The sequence below is a fragment of the Pezoporus occidentalis genome, unplaced genomic scaffold (assembly GCF_034315485.1).
Source record: "Pezoporus occidentalis ecotype Australia unplaced genomic scaffold, CSIRO_AGI_Poc_V1 ctg34, whole genome shotgun sequence".
In the NCBI taxonomy this organism is placed as follows: domain Eukaryota; kingdom Metazoa; phylum Chordata; class Aves; order Psittaciformes; family Psittacidae; genus Pezoporus; species Pezoporus occidentalis.
In genome coordinates, this window is record NW_026915376.1 from 4,945,420 (window position 1) to 4,961,887 (window position 16,468).

Here is a 16,468-nt window from a genome sequence, read left to right on the forward strand (position 1 = left end):
TCAACAAAACATTCATTCATTCATGCTCACCTGGGTGGCCACTTAGCTTCTGTGAAAATGATATTTGCTCAAAATCAGAAGCTCTTGCAGCTTTCTGTGCGCAGCCCTCCTAAGCCAGCTTCCAGGGCAGTACCTCTTGCCAGGTATTACCAGCAAAGCAAATGCTTTGTCTCATTATGTCTCATCGGCTCCTGCTGCTCTAGGGATGCCCTTGTGCCTTTCCTCTGCTTGCTCTCCCCTGTGACAAGCAAAGGGCCCCACCTTTGTCAGATAACGAAGAATTAGAGAGTCATTAATCTGCAGAAGGGAGGGCAGGAGGGGCACCAGCTGCTGAAGTGTGGTGTTTCAGGCACAGGCAGGAATGCAGCTTGGATCAGAGATGGGGGAACTCCATTGAGCCTCTCCCTTGCTGTCAGTCAGTGCAAGAGGTTAGCCTTGCCTCCAAAGAGCCAGGAGACCTCGGAGCAGCTCTCAAAACCACAAGTAGACTCTTTGGAGACTAATTGGGGTCTTTCACCTCCTTTTAGCTGCTTCTGAGTGATGTCCTCTGGAGAGCAAACAGGAGAGTAGGTTCTTAGTTTGCCAGAGACCATAAGTCAGCAGGGCCTCCATGCCCTGGAGCCCGAAGGATAATAGAAAAACAGAGCTGCGACATGGCCGAGTCAGCATGGGTTTAAGAAAGGCAGGTCCTGCTTGACTAATCTGATCTTCTATGACAAGATGACTCAGTGGGTGAGGGAAAGGCTGTGGATGTTGTCTACCTAGACTTTAGTAAAGCCTTTGGCACTGTTTCCCACAGAGTTCTCCTGGAGAACCTGTCTGCTCATAGCTTGCATGGGTGCAGTGTTCACTGGGTAAAATACTGGCTGGATGGCAAAGCCAAAGGGAGGTGGTGAGTGGAGTTAAACCCAGCTGGCGGCCGGTCACAAGTGGTGTTCCCCAGGGCTCAGCGTTGGGGCCAGCTCTGTTTGATGCCTTTACCGGTGATCTGGATGAGAGGATCGAGTGCACCCTCGGTAAGTTTGTAGATGACACCAAGTTGGGTGGGAGTGTTGAGCTGCTGGAGGATAGGAAGGCTCTGCAGAGGGATCTGGACAGGCTGTGGACAGTGGTATGAGGTTCAACAAGGCAAAGTGCCAGGTCCTGTATTTGAGCTACAGCAACCCCATGCAACGCTACAGGCTTGGGGAAGAGTGGCTGGAAAGCTGCCTGGTGGAAAAGAATCTGGGGGTGCTGCTCGATGGAGCTGAACATGAGCAGCTTGTGCTCAGGTAGCCAAGAAGGCCAATGGTATCATGGCCTGTATCAGAAATAGTCTGGTCAACAGGGCCAGGGCAGTGATCATCCCCCTGTACTCAACACTGGTGAGGCTGCACCTCGAATCCTGTGCTCAGGTCTGGGCCCCTCACTGCAAGAGAGACACTGAGGTGCTGGAGTGAGTCCAGAGAAGGGCAATGAAGCTGGTGAAGGGTCTGGAGCACAAGTGTGATGAGGAAAGGCCGAGGGAATGGGGGGGGGGGGTTATTCTGGGGAACAGAAGGCTCAGGGGTGCCTTGTCACTCTCCAACTACCTGAAAGAAGCCTGAAAGGGACCACCTGCTTCTTCTGTACCTTCTCCTCTAGTGGGAACATGTGTGGGGAGGCATTTATGGCTGTGGGGGGAGCTGGTGTTTTGACAGTATGCTGCAGAGGAGGAACAGGTATATCCACATGGAAAAGCACCCCTTACCCCTGCTGCTGCAGGGTGCTGATGGTGACTTCCATCAAAAGGTAACAGAAGGCGTCCTATGACAATGGAAGGGGCAGGGTTGTCCAGAGGTTTCCTCCAGGAAAGGTGTCTCCTCCAGTAGAGAGGAGTAAGGGACAGGGCTGTTCTGAAGAGGCGCTGTGGACTGCACCAGAAAACACTGCGCAATGAGGTTGAATGGCAGTTGGTTATGAGCCCCGGGGAGGGGGGGCAGCAGGATTCAGGCTCAGTTATTAAGACCATAAATCATGGAGACAGTCATGGGGAAGTCTGATGAGGCGGGTGCATGCAGCCAGGACTGCCAGGAGCGAGAAGCGCTGGGCATGGGAGGCACATGGCTTCTCCACATCGCGTTATTTTAAGAATTTTTCATTTTTATGGTGATGCTGTCAGTTTTCTCAGAAGAAGGGACCAAATGATTTCAGGTTCCCTGATTTCCTGAAGGCCCAGGAATGAATTCCAAGTTGTTCCTGATTAAGAGAAACACATGGGGAATGGGGGTGAAACAGCATTGGCAAGGGGTGCAGGGCAAGATCAAGAGGCAGGGACAGGGTCGGGGTGAGGAACTGAATCACTGGAGGAGGAGGAGGGTGTTTCAGAAGGAGGAGCCCATGTCTGGGGCAGGGAATGGCCAGGATTGGGGATGACAATGATTTCACTGTCAAAAGCAGGAGGCATTTTTTGATGAGGGGGAAACCCAATCTGTAGCACCGCCTGCAGTGAAAGATGGAGCTGTTTGAGGTAGCTGGGAGTGAGGCTGTGCAAAGCCAGGTGAGCTGAAGCCCTTCACCTTGGGCAGACCACACAGTGCTGCTGGCTTCTCTGCTGTCTAGTGCCCAAACACTGCCGTTTGTAGTCAGCTCTGGTATCTCTATGCTATGCTGTAGATGTGATGCTTGAATATCTGGAGGGTATAACAGGGAGATCCTTGCCCATTTGCAGCTGTTCAAGCCTCCTGCATCATCTTATGAGCCTTCATCCCTTTCTGTTTTGATTCTGGGTCTCTTGGAAACATCTAGGTCGAGGAGAGGTGAACAGTCACTCCAAGCTGTGCAGTCAGTGCACCTGGGAGAGGCACTGCTGGGCTCAGGACAGCTGCCTGGCTCTGGCTCGGCTCTGGCTCTCACTCAGAGCATCAGGTGCAGCTGGAGCAAGCTTTAGGCACAGTTCAAGTACTGACAGCTCTGGGCCTGTCGCTTCTCAAGGCGATGTAAAGACATTAGTTAATTAATCCCCGTTCCCTCTCCATGCAGGGAGGAGTACCAGCTCTGTGCCAGACCCGAGGTGTGGGAGCAGGCAGTGATCTTGCCTTACACTTGTGGATGATGAGGTAGTGGAGCTGGTGCGGAGGGCTTCAGCACCCTGTGCCCTTGCTGCAGCAGGGGACAGGGCAGCGAGCCCAGGGTTCCAGACTGTCATCTCCAATCAAGAGTCCCTAGGGCAGCAAAGAGGATCAAGACTCAGTTGTGAGAAGCTGAAGGGAGTCAAGCTGGTTGTCCCATGCAAGGTGGGACAGTGCTGGTGGCAGGTCATGGAGGGAGGCGGTTTTCCAGAGATCAGAGATCCAATGGGAGCAAAAAGCCAGGAGCAGGGCTGTAGCTGGCATCAGCACAGGGCTATTGCTGGTAGAAAAGGGCTAAGGGAGGGAGGCATGGATAGTCAGAGCCCTCATGGGGGGGGATGTGTGATGGGGCATAAGGGACCACATGATGGAAGAGTGTGACAGCATGTGTGGGGGAAGGCAGCTGGAGGTAGGTGCCCCTCCATCAACAGATACCTAAGCATAATCTGATCCAACACATCTTCCCCTTCTCCTGCACACCAAGCTGGTGGACAATGCTTTCCCAGCCAGACTCATGACCTAGCTCTGCTCTGGGGCTCATATGGGCTGGCACATGGATGCTGCTGCAGTGGGCTGTAGTTACAGCCTCTATCTCTAAATCTTCTCTGCTTTTTAGGTCACTTTGTTCTGCTTATAAATCCTGGCCTTGTTGTACAAGCAATAAATCTTCCTCTCTAGTCAGCACCATTTATTTTTTTTTTCTCTGGTCTTGTAAAAATAACAGGGTCAGAATGTTTAAAATCCAGATTGTTGCATTTTCTGCAGTTTTGGCTCATAATGAGTATTCTCTTCCTCTCTGGGAAACTGACTCATGGCCAGACAGGGTCCCTGAACTTGAAGGGGAAGAGAAATGAGGAAAAGGGGATCCAAAGGATGTGCTGAAATGATCTGCCACTCGTATAGCCCCCCCGACATGTGCACAATCCCATGCATTGTGTGTAGCACACCTAGTGCACCTATGTGCCCTCAGCCTTGTCTTCCCTGCTCTCACACACCTACTGCCTTGCTGCCTTGCACAGATCAGAGCTGCATCTCCTTCCTCCATCCTTGACCCTCATATCCATCCCCAGATACCTGGCAGGGAACCACACAAGTGGCTCCTATACACCCCCTTGATAAGCAGAGCTGTTCTCCCAGACCTGCTCCCTACCATCCCAGCTTGGTGCTCTGTGGCTTTCCACCCTTCCCAGTGCCATGAGTGCCTTCTCAGCCACATCTTTACCCAGCTGTGCTGCTCACCCTTTTCTGCAAGATGCTGCTGGATCCCCTCTGCAGCATTTCCCCTGCTGCCATCCCAGGGAGGGGAAGAGACTCTGTAACAGTTGGGTTCATGTGTCAGTGCAGTGGGAAATAGCCTCTGCTAAGCACCAGGTACCAGGGCAGCCCTGCACGGGCTCATGAACCTACCAAGAAGTCATGTGTGATGGTGCAAAGCCAGCCCTCCCACGCTCAGCCAGCCTGGAGCCTGCAGAAGTGCAATGAAGCATCCTCGTGCATCCGCATTACGGTCCTCTCCTTAATGACTGTACAAGTAGTGTTCCTGCAGGTTTCAAGTGAAGGGCTGTACTCACTTGAGCATGCAGTCAATACTCCTTTCGATCTTCATCACTCACTGTCTGGCTCCAGGCTTTATTTATTGCACAGCATCAACTCACCGAGCCAAAGACAAAAACGATTTGCTCCCTAGTGGCCTTTTTGGTGGGCATTCCCAGCGATCCAGCTTTAACAAAGTGGCATCGTTTCTCCCTTTAGAGATGATACTGCTGCCTGCAGTGCAGGCAGGAGGGGCTGAGCTGTAGCTGCCATACAATCAACAGTACAGAGCACCTTCCAGGGGCAGCCTGGACCTCAGTCTATTTCCTAATCTCCTGGCACATCCTCTTCTCCTTCAGGCAAGAATTGCAACATAAAGTTCAGGAAGGTATTTGCAAGTTGTGAGAACGACTGCAGATGGGGTGTAAAGCATGGACACAAACTTAAGAGTAAAGTATGGTTTATCAGACGTAATGCTCAATGGTGGTGCCCTGCATTTGGAGTATGTATAATGTTATAGCTGACAACACGTTGAAAGATGGGAGTGCAAAGCAGACCCTAGTGTTGGGACATCTAGATCAGGTGGAATTAACAATTAATGACAAAAGCACAGAGTAACAGGACAAAAAAATCAGTGGCTGGAGCAGACTCCAACCCTCTGGATGATACTTATTAACTTTACATGTTTAATCCTTCTCTGTGTGCTCTCTGTGCCTCATTTACCCCCAGCCTGTGCAAGAACGAAGCCTGCTTTCCTGCCCAGGCTCAGAGTTGTTCCCGCTTGTGTGCTGATGGAGTGGGGCCCTGAGGAGAAGTCATGGCAGAGCTGGGACTCTGCGTTTCAACATGTGCATGACAGGGGTGAGCTGAACCTGTGCAGTAGTGACAGAGATGAACACCATGTGCATGCAGATATATGCGTATATGTATGTATATACATATATATGTATTTGTTTAATACTTTCCATTTTTAAGACCTGAATCTCCACAGTAATTCCAGTATCTGTCTTCCTCCAGACTCCCACCTGGAGCACTTCTTTTTCATTATAAGAAAGAATAAAGGAAGTGTTTACTAGGCATGGTTACTTTCATAGATGTGTAGAATCAGCTATCAACTTTGCCAGTGGGTTTCACAACTGCTCGCTGCGAGGGAGGCATAAGAGGCAGAAACGCTGGATTGACTTAGAGGACCCTTCTGCATTGCTTTGAGCCCTATCCTAAACTTTCTCCAGGCAGCCCGAGTTGCCACTGACTCAGCATTATTGACACCAGCCAAAGTGGGAGCTATGGCTGTGGCTTGTGTGACCTACTGGGCCACAGTCAGAGCAGGTACCTGGGTGCTGTTGAATGTTTTGTGGAGCTTCAGCCAACAGTGGCAGCATGTGGCATGTAAACATGAAATTGTTTTTGTCTCTCACATCACTTCTCTTAAGTGTTGCTCTAACCACAGTGCTGGGATGAGGCAATTTTTACTTAGGCTTTAGCTAAGGAGCCCTGCAGATTTCACGGCACAGAGAAGACACCTTCACCCAAGAACATCTTAGGCGTCACAGGGGCCAAGGGGGCATTGCCTATTCCCTGATGGGTCTGTGGAGTAGCTCAACCAATGCTGCAGACCCCAGGGTGGAGGGGAGTACTAGGACAAAGGGACCTGACACCAAACAGCTGCTGGCTTGTTTCATACCTGCTAGTTTTGGAGCTGCTGCCCTAATCTTGAGGAAGAGGTCAAGATCAAGAGACAGAAGAGGACCAGCTTTGCTTAATGGCAGCAGGAGCCAGCAAGTTCAATAGCTGGGGTGGTAAGGAGAGGTTTGGGAAAGGCGATAGTAGTGCTGGGTAAGGGCACATTCAGGGCAGGGCTCTATGCCACCCACCCTCTGCTCCCTTCACAAGGCTCCCCCCAGCACTAGATGCCCCAAACCCTCATGTGCCATATCCTATGTGCAGCCCCTCTGGTGAGGTTTGAGCAAAAACGAGAAGCCTTCCTCAGGGACTTAGCCAGACATTTTGGGAATACCCAAGGCTCCAACACTGGCATGTACCCCAGCGTTAGGCAGCAAAACGAGCTCCTCCCTGCCCCAGCCACTGTGAGCACAAGCTGCCGGCTGCACCTTGTCACCCCGACCCAACACAGAGGGACACACAGGCTCACCCACTGGAGTACTGCAGCTTTATTTGAATGAAACAATCCACGCTGAGAGTCTACAGGGTACATGACGGGTGCGTCAGGGGTGGGGAGTGGGGTGGGGTGGATGAGGCAATGCTTATAAAACATCTCACCCTGTTTAAAAGGTTCACTTCAGTCCCTTTGTTTGCGTTTTGTGCTTTTAACGTTGTGGACAGCTTGGTGGTGTGATGGCGAGAGGGTCCCAGCTCTGCTTGATGATGGTGATAGCACCCTATGAGATGTGGAGCGGGGATGAGGATATGGTAGGGAATGGGTCTTTCTGCCAGGGTCCCCACCCAGGATACAGGTGGAAAATGAAACAAGAGACACTAGAAGACGCCCCCCCCCCCCCCCCCCCCCCCCATTCTCCACAGTATCCCCAAATACACAAAGTCTGTATGTAGCTCTTTTGGGGGAGTGTTTCTAAATACTTCTGTCAGGTCAATGTGTACTTTCTACTGGCCTTGGTGACCTGGAGAAGCATGAGGGTGATGTAGTCCCACTGGCACTGGATCCCACTGAAGTGGCTCACCACTGGGCCTGAGCTGGTTCTCCCTGCCCCTCACAAGCTGAGGATGGGATTTTGGTGTGATCCTCTTCTATGGGATCCAGGGATGAAGTCTGCTGCTGATCTCTCCAGTCTGGAAGTTAAACACTTGGTGAGGTTAAGTACAGAGCTGGGGGATGGAGTGAGGAAGAGTCTGGGAAACACTGACTCTCACTTCTGGTCAAAGGCAGGAGGTGCCAGAGCGGTTTCCCCATGAGACAGGTAGATCTTGGGTGATGGTCCCCTTCCTCCACTATGTGCACTGCAGTACAGGCAGGATGGTTCTGCCAGGGGGAAAAACCTAAGCAAAACCATACTGACACCAGATTTTCCATCTCATCTAGACATTAGAGATTGCCTCCATGCTGTCAGGCAAGGGCTGTGACCAAAACCACAAAGCACAGCCACGTATCTGTAGCAGCCACAGCTTTTGGGTATGTCCTGAGAGATGAATGCATGCTCTGGAGCCCTCTGGGGTGAGACAGTAAATCTAGAAGATCCCATGAACTGGGAAAACTGGCCAAGCTCATCTAATTTGAAAGCACTGACACTAAGCAACTCTACCCAGTGCTAATGCTACCGGTTACATCAATGCACCAAGAAGCTGGGGATAGACAGCACAGAAGGACAAACATCAAGATTTGATGAGAGGAAAAGGTCTCCTCCAGCAAACTCTGAGGGAGTCTTTTTGTCCCAGGATGTTACATATGAAGGCCTCCAGGAAACAACCAAATAAATTCACAGGAAAGCTCCTTTGCTCCCATTCTGTAAATACCAGCATGGTGGATGCTGCTGTCTATAGGAAATTCCTAAATACTGCCCCCAGTCAATGCTTGTGGAATTTCAAAGAGAAAATGAAATCAATCTCCTCTCACCACAACTCAGGTGCTGCCTGAGCTGACCATGCTGCTACAGCCTCTCCCGGCTCCTTATGCTCTCTTTATTTATAGCCATAGCTGGCTCTGGGGAGCAAGACTCAGTGAGACAAGATACACCAAATCCCCCACCTCGGAGGGTGTTCCAGCTTGGAGTGTGGACAGTGGGAAAAGGCAAATGTGTGGACTGGTTGGAGATGCCTCCAAAAGGTGCTTTCAAGTGCTGTCTCCTCCCTGCTGCATTGTTGGCAACTGTAACACACACAGCCACCTTAGTTTTCTGATCCCTTTACAAGCTGTTAAGATAAACACCTTCCCAGGGCTGGACCTACACAGTGCAAACAACACCCGGGGCAGTTTCATCTCAGTGCCACAGCGTATGTCACAGTCACCAAAGGAAAACCAGTTGGTCCCTGCCCACCGAGGCTGCAATGCAGGAGGGAAATGGGGCTGCACTCAGTTTTAGGTAGTTTGGGCTCAGCCTGGCTAACCTGCTGTTGGTTTCTGGCCCTCTCCCCTTTTGAGGATGGAAGCTTGATGGCAAAGCAACTGAGCATGTACCTTATGCCGAACATAGAGTTGAGGTGTCAGGCACAAACCTCAGCCAAAATTAAGCAGAGTGGCACTGCCCTTCCATGGGCAAGAGGTGTCCTGGACAGTTCCCTGCCAGATGCATCCCCTTCCTCTCTCAAAAAGCAGGTGGGATGAAGGTGTCTCTGGGCTGTCCTGCGATACTCCTGAGGATATTTAAGGCCTCCAGGGCACAAGTGGGCATCTGGTTTGATGTGACCATACCAGGCTGTCAGTAGCCAATGGAAGACCCCAGAAACCCCCTGTGGTGGGCTAGGTGATGGCAATAAGGCAAACTAGTATGTGTCTTACTCCAAAGGGGAGCACTGAAAACCATATAACACATCTGTTATTTGGGATGCTGAGTGTACTGGGGCTACTCAGCTCCCTGCTGGAAACCACCAGCTGCCAGTTATTAACATGGAGTGTAAATTGGGTCCAGTTAAAAGGCAATTTCCAGAGCTCTCCAGCACTTACTTTTCTGCAAATGCCTTTTGTCTGCATTAAATACCTTCCCAGGCTTAGCAGGATGAGCAGTTATCAGTGGTGGCAACACCTGGCTTCTCCTGCAGCCTGCACAGGGTCCTGCTGCTGTATGCCTGTTGTCTCTACAAGCAGGGTTGCGCCTGCACTGGGGGCATCCTGGAAAAGACAAAGTGTCAGAGCAGTTCAATGGAAAAAGAGAGAGGGACCAAGGCTGGTCTCTGCCAAAGCCCAGAGTGTGAAATGGCTTCTCTTTTGCATAGGAGATAGAATGCAATTTCTCATCCTCACTAAAACCAGGATCCTGCCCCCCGGGTGCGAGAGCTGGGTGTTACTGTGCTACTGTGTCCCACTGCACCCAGCTCAAAGCACAGAGCCCACAGTGATGTGTCCCTCCATGCTGTTACAAGGTGGTCCAAAGGCACCCGGAAGGCAAAGGGGTGCTGTAGCATTTCCAGGGAAAGATGGATATACGCAGGGCTCCCACAGACAAAGGGGACTGAAACAGCAGCACTCTGAAGCAGCAACTCCCTGAACTCTCTGCTTTAAGGAAAAAGTTTGTGTCTTTTAGTGAGGTGACACCATTTAACCCATCTAGGAGGGAAAGTTGCTTCATTCCTTTGCCACTGCCTGGGGCAGGTGGGGTCCTTCATGGCAGAGTGAAGGACTCCCTGGCTTTTCCTGCAGGTGGAACTCCCTGCCTCAGCCTGAGAGCTAAGGGGGGAGCAGTGTTTGCTCCCGCAGGGCCTTGCACAGGACTTCTTCACACTGGAGACAGGGCTGTGGGAAGTGATGGCATGATGGAGGGATGCTTCTCCCACCAGTGCTGCTTGCTGCTCCCAGTGACTGTCCCTCCCAGGCTGAGAAGCACAAGGCACCAACCCAAAAGCAATGTGCTTTTCCTGACACAGAGTGATAGGGGTGGGCTGAGGAGGAGAAATGCAGACACTGCTCTCCCTTTGATATTAAAGCATTTCCATGTCATTCTGAATAATGCACCCACAGGATTTCATATAGAAATTAAATTTCCATACTTCGAATAGCAATAGGGAATAAAATACAATTTGTATCATATTTACTACACTCATTCGTACATCTATAAATTATTTCTGCAAGAAATTTACCAGCCTAAACATCTGACTCTCCCCCCTTTCTTTTCCCTGACTACCACTCTATATCTTTCCAGAAGAAAGCTACTTCCCAGAAGAAGGTCTCCATATCACTGCTGCCACAGCTGCTTTTCAGGCAGCTCTGCTGGGGCAGCTCTGCATGCATGCTAATCTCAACACTTAACTTTAGGAATTTCCAAGCCGTTTGTGCACTACGTGAGGTTTTTCATACAGTCGAAATACTTTTTCACTCCCGGACGGCTGGGAAGAGTTGCACTCGGGCGTTCCAAATTACTTAACTCCAGATCAAATGAAACATATTAGCTCCGTTGCTTTCCAGCGGCTGATCTATGTGGAAGAAAAGCAGTCTATTACTGGTACCATGCAGGAGCTGCTTTTCAGAGCAAAGGGGAGGAATTGATGTTCACATGGTTAAAAGCCATGGATTAAAGTCCTGCTGACGACCTGTTATTTGGACTTGCATTGAACTGTGGAAAATTATAATTAAAAAAGTATGTATTTCAGAATACAATGAACTACAAAAAGAGCTTTCAAATGGAAGTTTCTTTGTAAGCCCAACTTGTAACTACACAGTAGCATTCACTACTTCTAATATCTACAACTTATACCCAGGAGCCTGCACACTCACATATTTTCTGGTTTATACCCTGAAAAAAAAAAAGAAAGAAAATGAGTATATATTGGCTAACACCCACAGAGCATTCTTCCTAATGTATTTCTACAACTACCAAGCAGAAGTCTCCTTGTAAATAAAAGCAGTCTCTTAAATTTATATTGCACTTTTCTTCTGCAGTGACTTTCATACTATGTACAGGAATAATCTCCACCATCACTGAAATGCAGCCACTTCTGGGGTGGAATAAAGCAGCAATTTGACAGGCACAGAACAACATAAAACATCAGGAAGAGAAATATAATGTTGGGACTGCAACAGATATTTAAGAAGACAGTATGTAATTAAGTTCAAGGATCATAATTTAGCCAGAACATTGTGAAAAGTGTGAGGGGATCTTTAATTACAAGGGGTAAGGAGCATGGCTTTATATCTCACCTGGGATTCATTACCACTGCAAGGAGAATTGCCCCATCAAGCATGGGGTAGTAAACCACAAATACGACTGTCCTCAGAGAGGAGGGACACTGTCTCTCCCCCATCATTGCACAACTTCTCATCCTTGCTGCTCAAGTGCCTCTTTCCTCTGCTACGCTCTCTTAGCACATCTGCCAGGGAAATGAGGTCCTTCCTTTTGTCCTCAGCACTTCTGAGAAGCTGAGGCACTTGGGTTAATGACTTCCCCCCAAACTTACCACCAGCTGCTTTCTAGCCAGAGATAAAGGAGTAGAGGTCTAAGCAGGAAGGGGCTCCCTGAGACTTTACTGAAGCTGATGGGCCCATGCATTACAGCAGGAAAAGGCTTCACCTCTGGCTGGGGCCATCTGCTTGTTCTCATCTGCCCTGGACCCAACTGCCCCTGTGCCATGGGTTGGCTTAGTGAGGCACTTACATCCTTCCTTGCAGGAGCTGGCAGCAGGGCACGGACACCCTCCCTGCAGGTGTCCCTTTCTGAAAATGTGGTGCCCCTTGGCTGATGCTTGCCTCACAGATAATGTTTTGTCTGTGATCCTGAACCTTCAGGCTGCACCTCCCCAGCCCCACAGTCTCTCTGCTGCCCCCTAAACGTCAACAAAACATGCTTATACAACCCTGGCTAAGCAGCCAGTAGAAGCAAAGCCACAAGGGTCTCTGCCTCAGAGCCTAGAAGGTGGAATGGTTGCCCTGGATTACCTCTTACTGATGGGGAAATGTTCCTGTCTCCACCTTCTGCCCTAGAATCAGCAACATAGCACAAATGTTTTGCCACTGACAGATCACGAGCTATCATGAAGCATCCAAGGTCTCACGGAAAGCACCATTTCTCCTAGGAATGAAAGCAGACTCTTTTCAGGAGTGGGGTGATGATTTCTGGCCTATAACAAACATGTAGAAAAGAACAGAACTGAAAGAACTCAGCTAAAAGATGATGGTGGCACTGGCTGCCCATGAAAATGGCAACAGACAGGCAGCAAGAAGCAGAATTGCTGCTGACACTCACAGCATCCCACAATGCTGCCTGGCCCTGGGACACAGCTACAGGTCTCCTGGTCAAATATGCAGTGTGATTGAGGTCTGGGTTCTGGAGGGGGAGGGTGGAGACAAAAAAGACACAGTCCTCCTCCTTAGAAGTGAAGAAAAGCAATAGGAGCAAGGGAGACCTGTATCACCCCCTCTTACAGTCTTGTGAGGCCTCCTGTGAAGGTCCTCTTTTCCCTCAGAGCTGATGCCCTTTCTCTCTTCAGTGATGTCTGGGGAGCATTAGTGCACATGAATGCCCTTCCAGGAGCTGGAGAGTGATGGGTTTCAAGACTTCAAACTGGATCTCTTGGGAATTAAATACGAGCTTTCCTCCCCCATCAGAAGAAGAAACGGGGCAACAGCTGTTGCTTGAAGCTGAGCAATGCAGGGGACAGCTAATACATTCAGGTGATTTTAGACACAGTTGGCTCAGAGAAGCTAATATATTAATCAGAAATGGGTAAGGAGCCATGGGTACTGGGGGCTCTGGTGAGTGAAAGAGCTAGCTCATCCTCTATCTGTGGTTCCCCAGGTATGGAGTTTGGATGGGCTGTCCTTTAGGGGGAAGAGCCCCACTTACTGAACTGCCAGAGTGGCTAGTAAACCCCAATTCACAGTCCTGTGGGGCTAACTCTGCCCTGTGCATGGAGGCAATTCGTGCCCAGAGCTGCTCCCAGTTGCAACAAGGCTATCACAGCTCTCACTTGGCCCGTGCAGGGCAGTCCCTTCTCCTGTGGGGTTCATCTGGACCTGAGGAGGTCAGGCCGGACCTGCTGCAAGTCTGCAGCAGAGAGAGACACCAGCTTTAACCTTTCATGATGCCAACAGGGAAAAAATGATTTTCCCTCATCCCTCCACTGTTTCTCAGTTCAGCAGAAGCCTCTCTTTTGGGTCAAGCTTCCTGCCTCCAGCTTTCAGCTCCTCTACCCACTGCTTTGGCAGTGGAAGCTGAGTGCCTGCAAGGCTGCATGTGCTGACAAAATCCAGCCACCTTTTCCCTGAGCAGCAATGCTGTTGCCACACTCTGCCCACCCTGCAGCTAATGCACTGTGTGTGCAAAAAGGCCGCAGAAGGTGAGAGGGCAGTATTGGAGCTGCCTGCACTGATGGCCATGGGGCTGCGACATGGGCACAGGACCTGCTGTCTGGCTGAAGGTTTAAGTGCCTGACTCTTCCCATAATTCAAAACGCTTGAGATGGGGTAAGTTAAGTGATGGAATAAAAGACCAAAATAAATAGGTAACAAAAGACAGGCAGAGAAGCAGTTCTGGGTTTAGGGCTGAGGCGACTGTCATCCCAACATTCACAAGGGGAAGCCAATGTGGAATGCTTTCCCCTTCCCACCCCACGCTGCCCCATCCCTCAGCCCAACAGAGACACATTTCTGTCTGCAGCTCAGATCTGCTCTCATAGTTTCTCCACCCAGCAAGAGTGCTGAGAGGGAGTAAGAGACACTCAGAGGCCAGCGCTGCAGCCGGATCCAGCCGGAACTTCTCCACCACTCAGCATGGTCCGTGTGATGAGTCCCTTCCTGCTCCATCTTCTTCAGGTTGGTGGGTGAGAAGCACGGAGCGGTGGGGAAAGGCCAAAGCAAACCACACAGGGGGCAATTAAACAAATGAGAGCCTGGTAGATGAGGATGGATGGCGACACGGAAGCACATGCGGTGCAAGGCAAGATGCTCTGGCCACCAGCACGAGGGGCGGCTGCTGCCCTACCGTCAAGGCCGGCAGTGGGGCAGCCCAAGCCAGTGGGAAAGCATGGGGAGACAAGGGGAGTGCTGCGGTGTATCATCCACTAAGCTGTGGGCTCTGCAGTAAAGAAGGTAACTGTTCTGGTAGAAATTTGTGCTTTAATATATTTTTGTTTGTTTGTTTAAAACAAGTTCCCACTTCCCTGAGGAAGCCCTGTCCGACATTCCCAAGGAAACATGGGGGTGTTTGTTTTCCTCCTTCATTTGCTCTTCACATTTCTTCATTCCTATTTTTTGTCTTTCCTTCTTTTCTGTGTATTTTTGTTTCTTCTCTCTCACTCTCGCGCACGTGCTTTTAAAAAACATTTGTCTTTATTTCTATATTTTGTTCTAGACATTATGACTTTCTCAAGGAGTGCTCCAGTTCTGACCCAGATCCCTTCGCACGGTCATGCCTGTCAAGTCTTTGGTAACATATGGACACTTTGGTGTGCCAGTGAGGAGGGGAGGAAGAGGAGCAGAGGTGGCTGAGTAGGAAAGGAGCAGGAATGTCTTGGTCTGAAGACAGGAGCGCTCTCTTGCCATCATCTGAGCAGCACATAAAGGAAGAAAGTCAATGGGCCACAAAGACAAGGGCTGTGCAGGGCTGGGACACCGCTTCCTGGAAGAGCAACCGCTGCCAGTCGAGAAGAGAGAAAAAGAATTAGTGATGGGACAGATCCAAAGCTCATCAAACAAGTCAGCACGGAGCAGTGTCTGCCTCTCCTCCCACCCTGAACCACAGAGTACCTCCCAGATATATTGAAAGATCTTTCCAGCCTTCCCTGGACATTCTCAAGGCTTCCCAAAATTATTTCTCTTCCAGTTTGGGAGAAAAGGTTGAGTCCTAGTTACTTTTGCAATCTAATCCTCCTTTCTTTTCCAGAAGATTCAACTTGAGTCAAACAAAAGGTTCTGCTTGTGTTTTGCTTACAGCGTGGCCATCCTAGGCTGAAACAGATCTTTACCTGAACCTGAAATTTCAAACTTCCGACTTTTTTGATGCTTTGTTTTTCCCTTCATCTTTGGAGTCAAGAAAGTCGATAAAAATTCTTCCACAAGGCTCTTCTCTTTCAAAAATAAATAGAGCAAATTGAACTTTGCTCAGAAGTGCCTGTCTGGCTCTGGTTTTCATGCTCTGAACACCTGGTGTCCTGCCCACCTGAGGCATGTTATTGAGGGCATAGGCAGGACCAAGGCATGAGGCACACCAGTGATTTCTGCCTAAGGACTAATGCCTAGATACTGCTATGCACCTTGCTGTGGCTTCAACCTATGGTGCACCTCAGTGAGGGTGGGATTATCTCTGGTTCTGCAATGCCTGCACGAGGATGATGTGGATGGACTGGAAAGGGGTAGGTGGGATTTAGTTTAAGCATCTGCACTGATTTTGGGATGAGATACAGCTAATTTTCTTCCTAGTCGCTGGTGCAGTGCTGTGATTGATTTAGCTCTAGTCTAAAAACGATGCTGATAACACACTGATGTTTTAGTTGTTGCTAAGTTGTTGCTAAGTAGCACTTACCCTGATCAAGGATTTTTCAGTCTCATGCTCTGCCAGTGAGGAGGGCATGAGAAGCCAGGAGGGAGCACAGCCAGAACACCCAACCCAAACTATCCAAAGGGGTATCCCATGCCACAGCACGTCATGCCCAGTAGTGAATGGGAGGAGTCACCCGGAAGGGACTGATCGCTGCTCAGGTTGGGCTGGGTATCGGTCAGTGGGTGGTGCGCAATTATATTGTGCATCATTGCTGTTTATTGTTTCTTTTTTCCTTTTCCCTTTAATTTCATATTCTCTCACCTTGTTATTGCCTTTTTCATTAGTAGTAGTAGTATTATATTGTACTTCAGTTATTAAACTGTTTGTATTTCAACCTGCTGGTTTTACATTCTTCTGATTTTCCTTCTCCTCCTCTCGGGAGGGGAGAAGAGGGTGTGAGCAAGCGGCTGCATGGTGCTGGTTACCGGCTGGGTCTAAGCCATGGCATACTCACTGTCAGGATTGGAAAGGAAGTGATATACATCTCGGGCAGCTTCCTCCCATCTTTCATGGGCAATACCCTGCCTGGCTGTGTCTCCCTGCTCAGAGCGCAATGGGAAGAAGTCCAGCCCTCCCTGGCTCCAGGCCCCTAAAGGCAGTTTTTTTCCTGGAGAAGGACTGACTCAAGGCCAGTAGAGCCTGCAGAAGGTCTTTCCCTTTTGGAAGCTCCCATTCCTAGGGTTTCCA

General features: G+C 49.9%; 1 protein-coding gene across 2 annotated transcripts in view; it reads right to left on the reverse strand.

Annotated features, from left to right (window-relative positions):
- Positions 1–14,338: 14,338 nt before the first annotated feature.
- MDGA1 (MAM domain containing glycosylphosphatidylinositol anchor 1) overlaps positions 14,339–16,468 on the reverse strand; it is a 150,928-nt gene continuing 148,798 nt past the window's right edge. For both annotated transcript variants that reach the window (XM_062629651.1, XM_062629652.1), the window contains exon 18: positions 14,339–14,875. In XM_062629651.1, the coding sequence (XP_062485635.1) occupies positions 14,784–14,875 (92 nt within the window). In that variant the 3' untranslated portion in view covers positions 14,339–14,783. The remainder of the gene's footprint in view (positions 14,876–16,468) is intronic.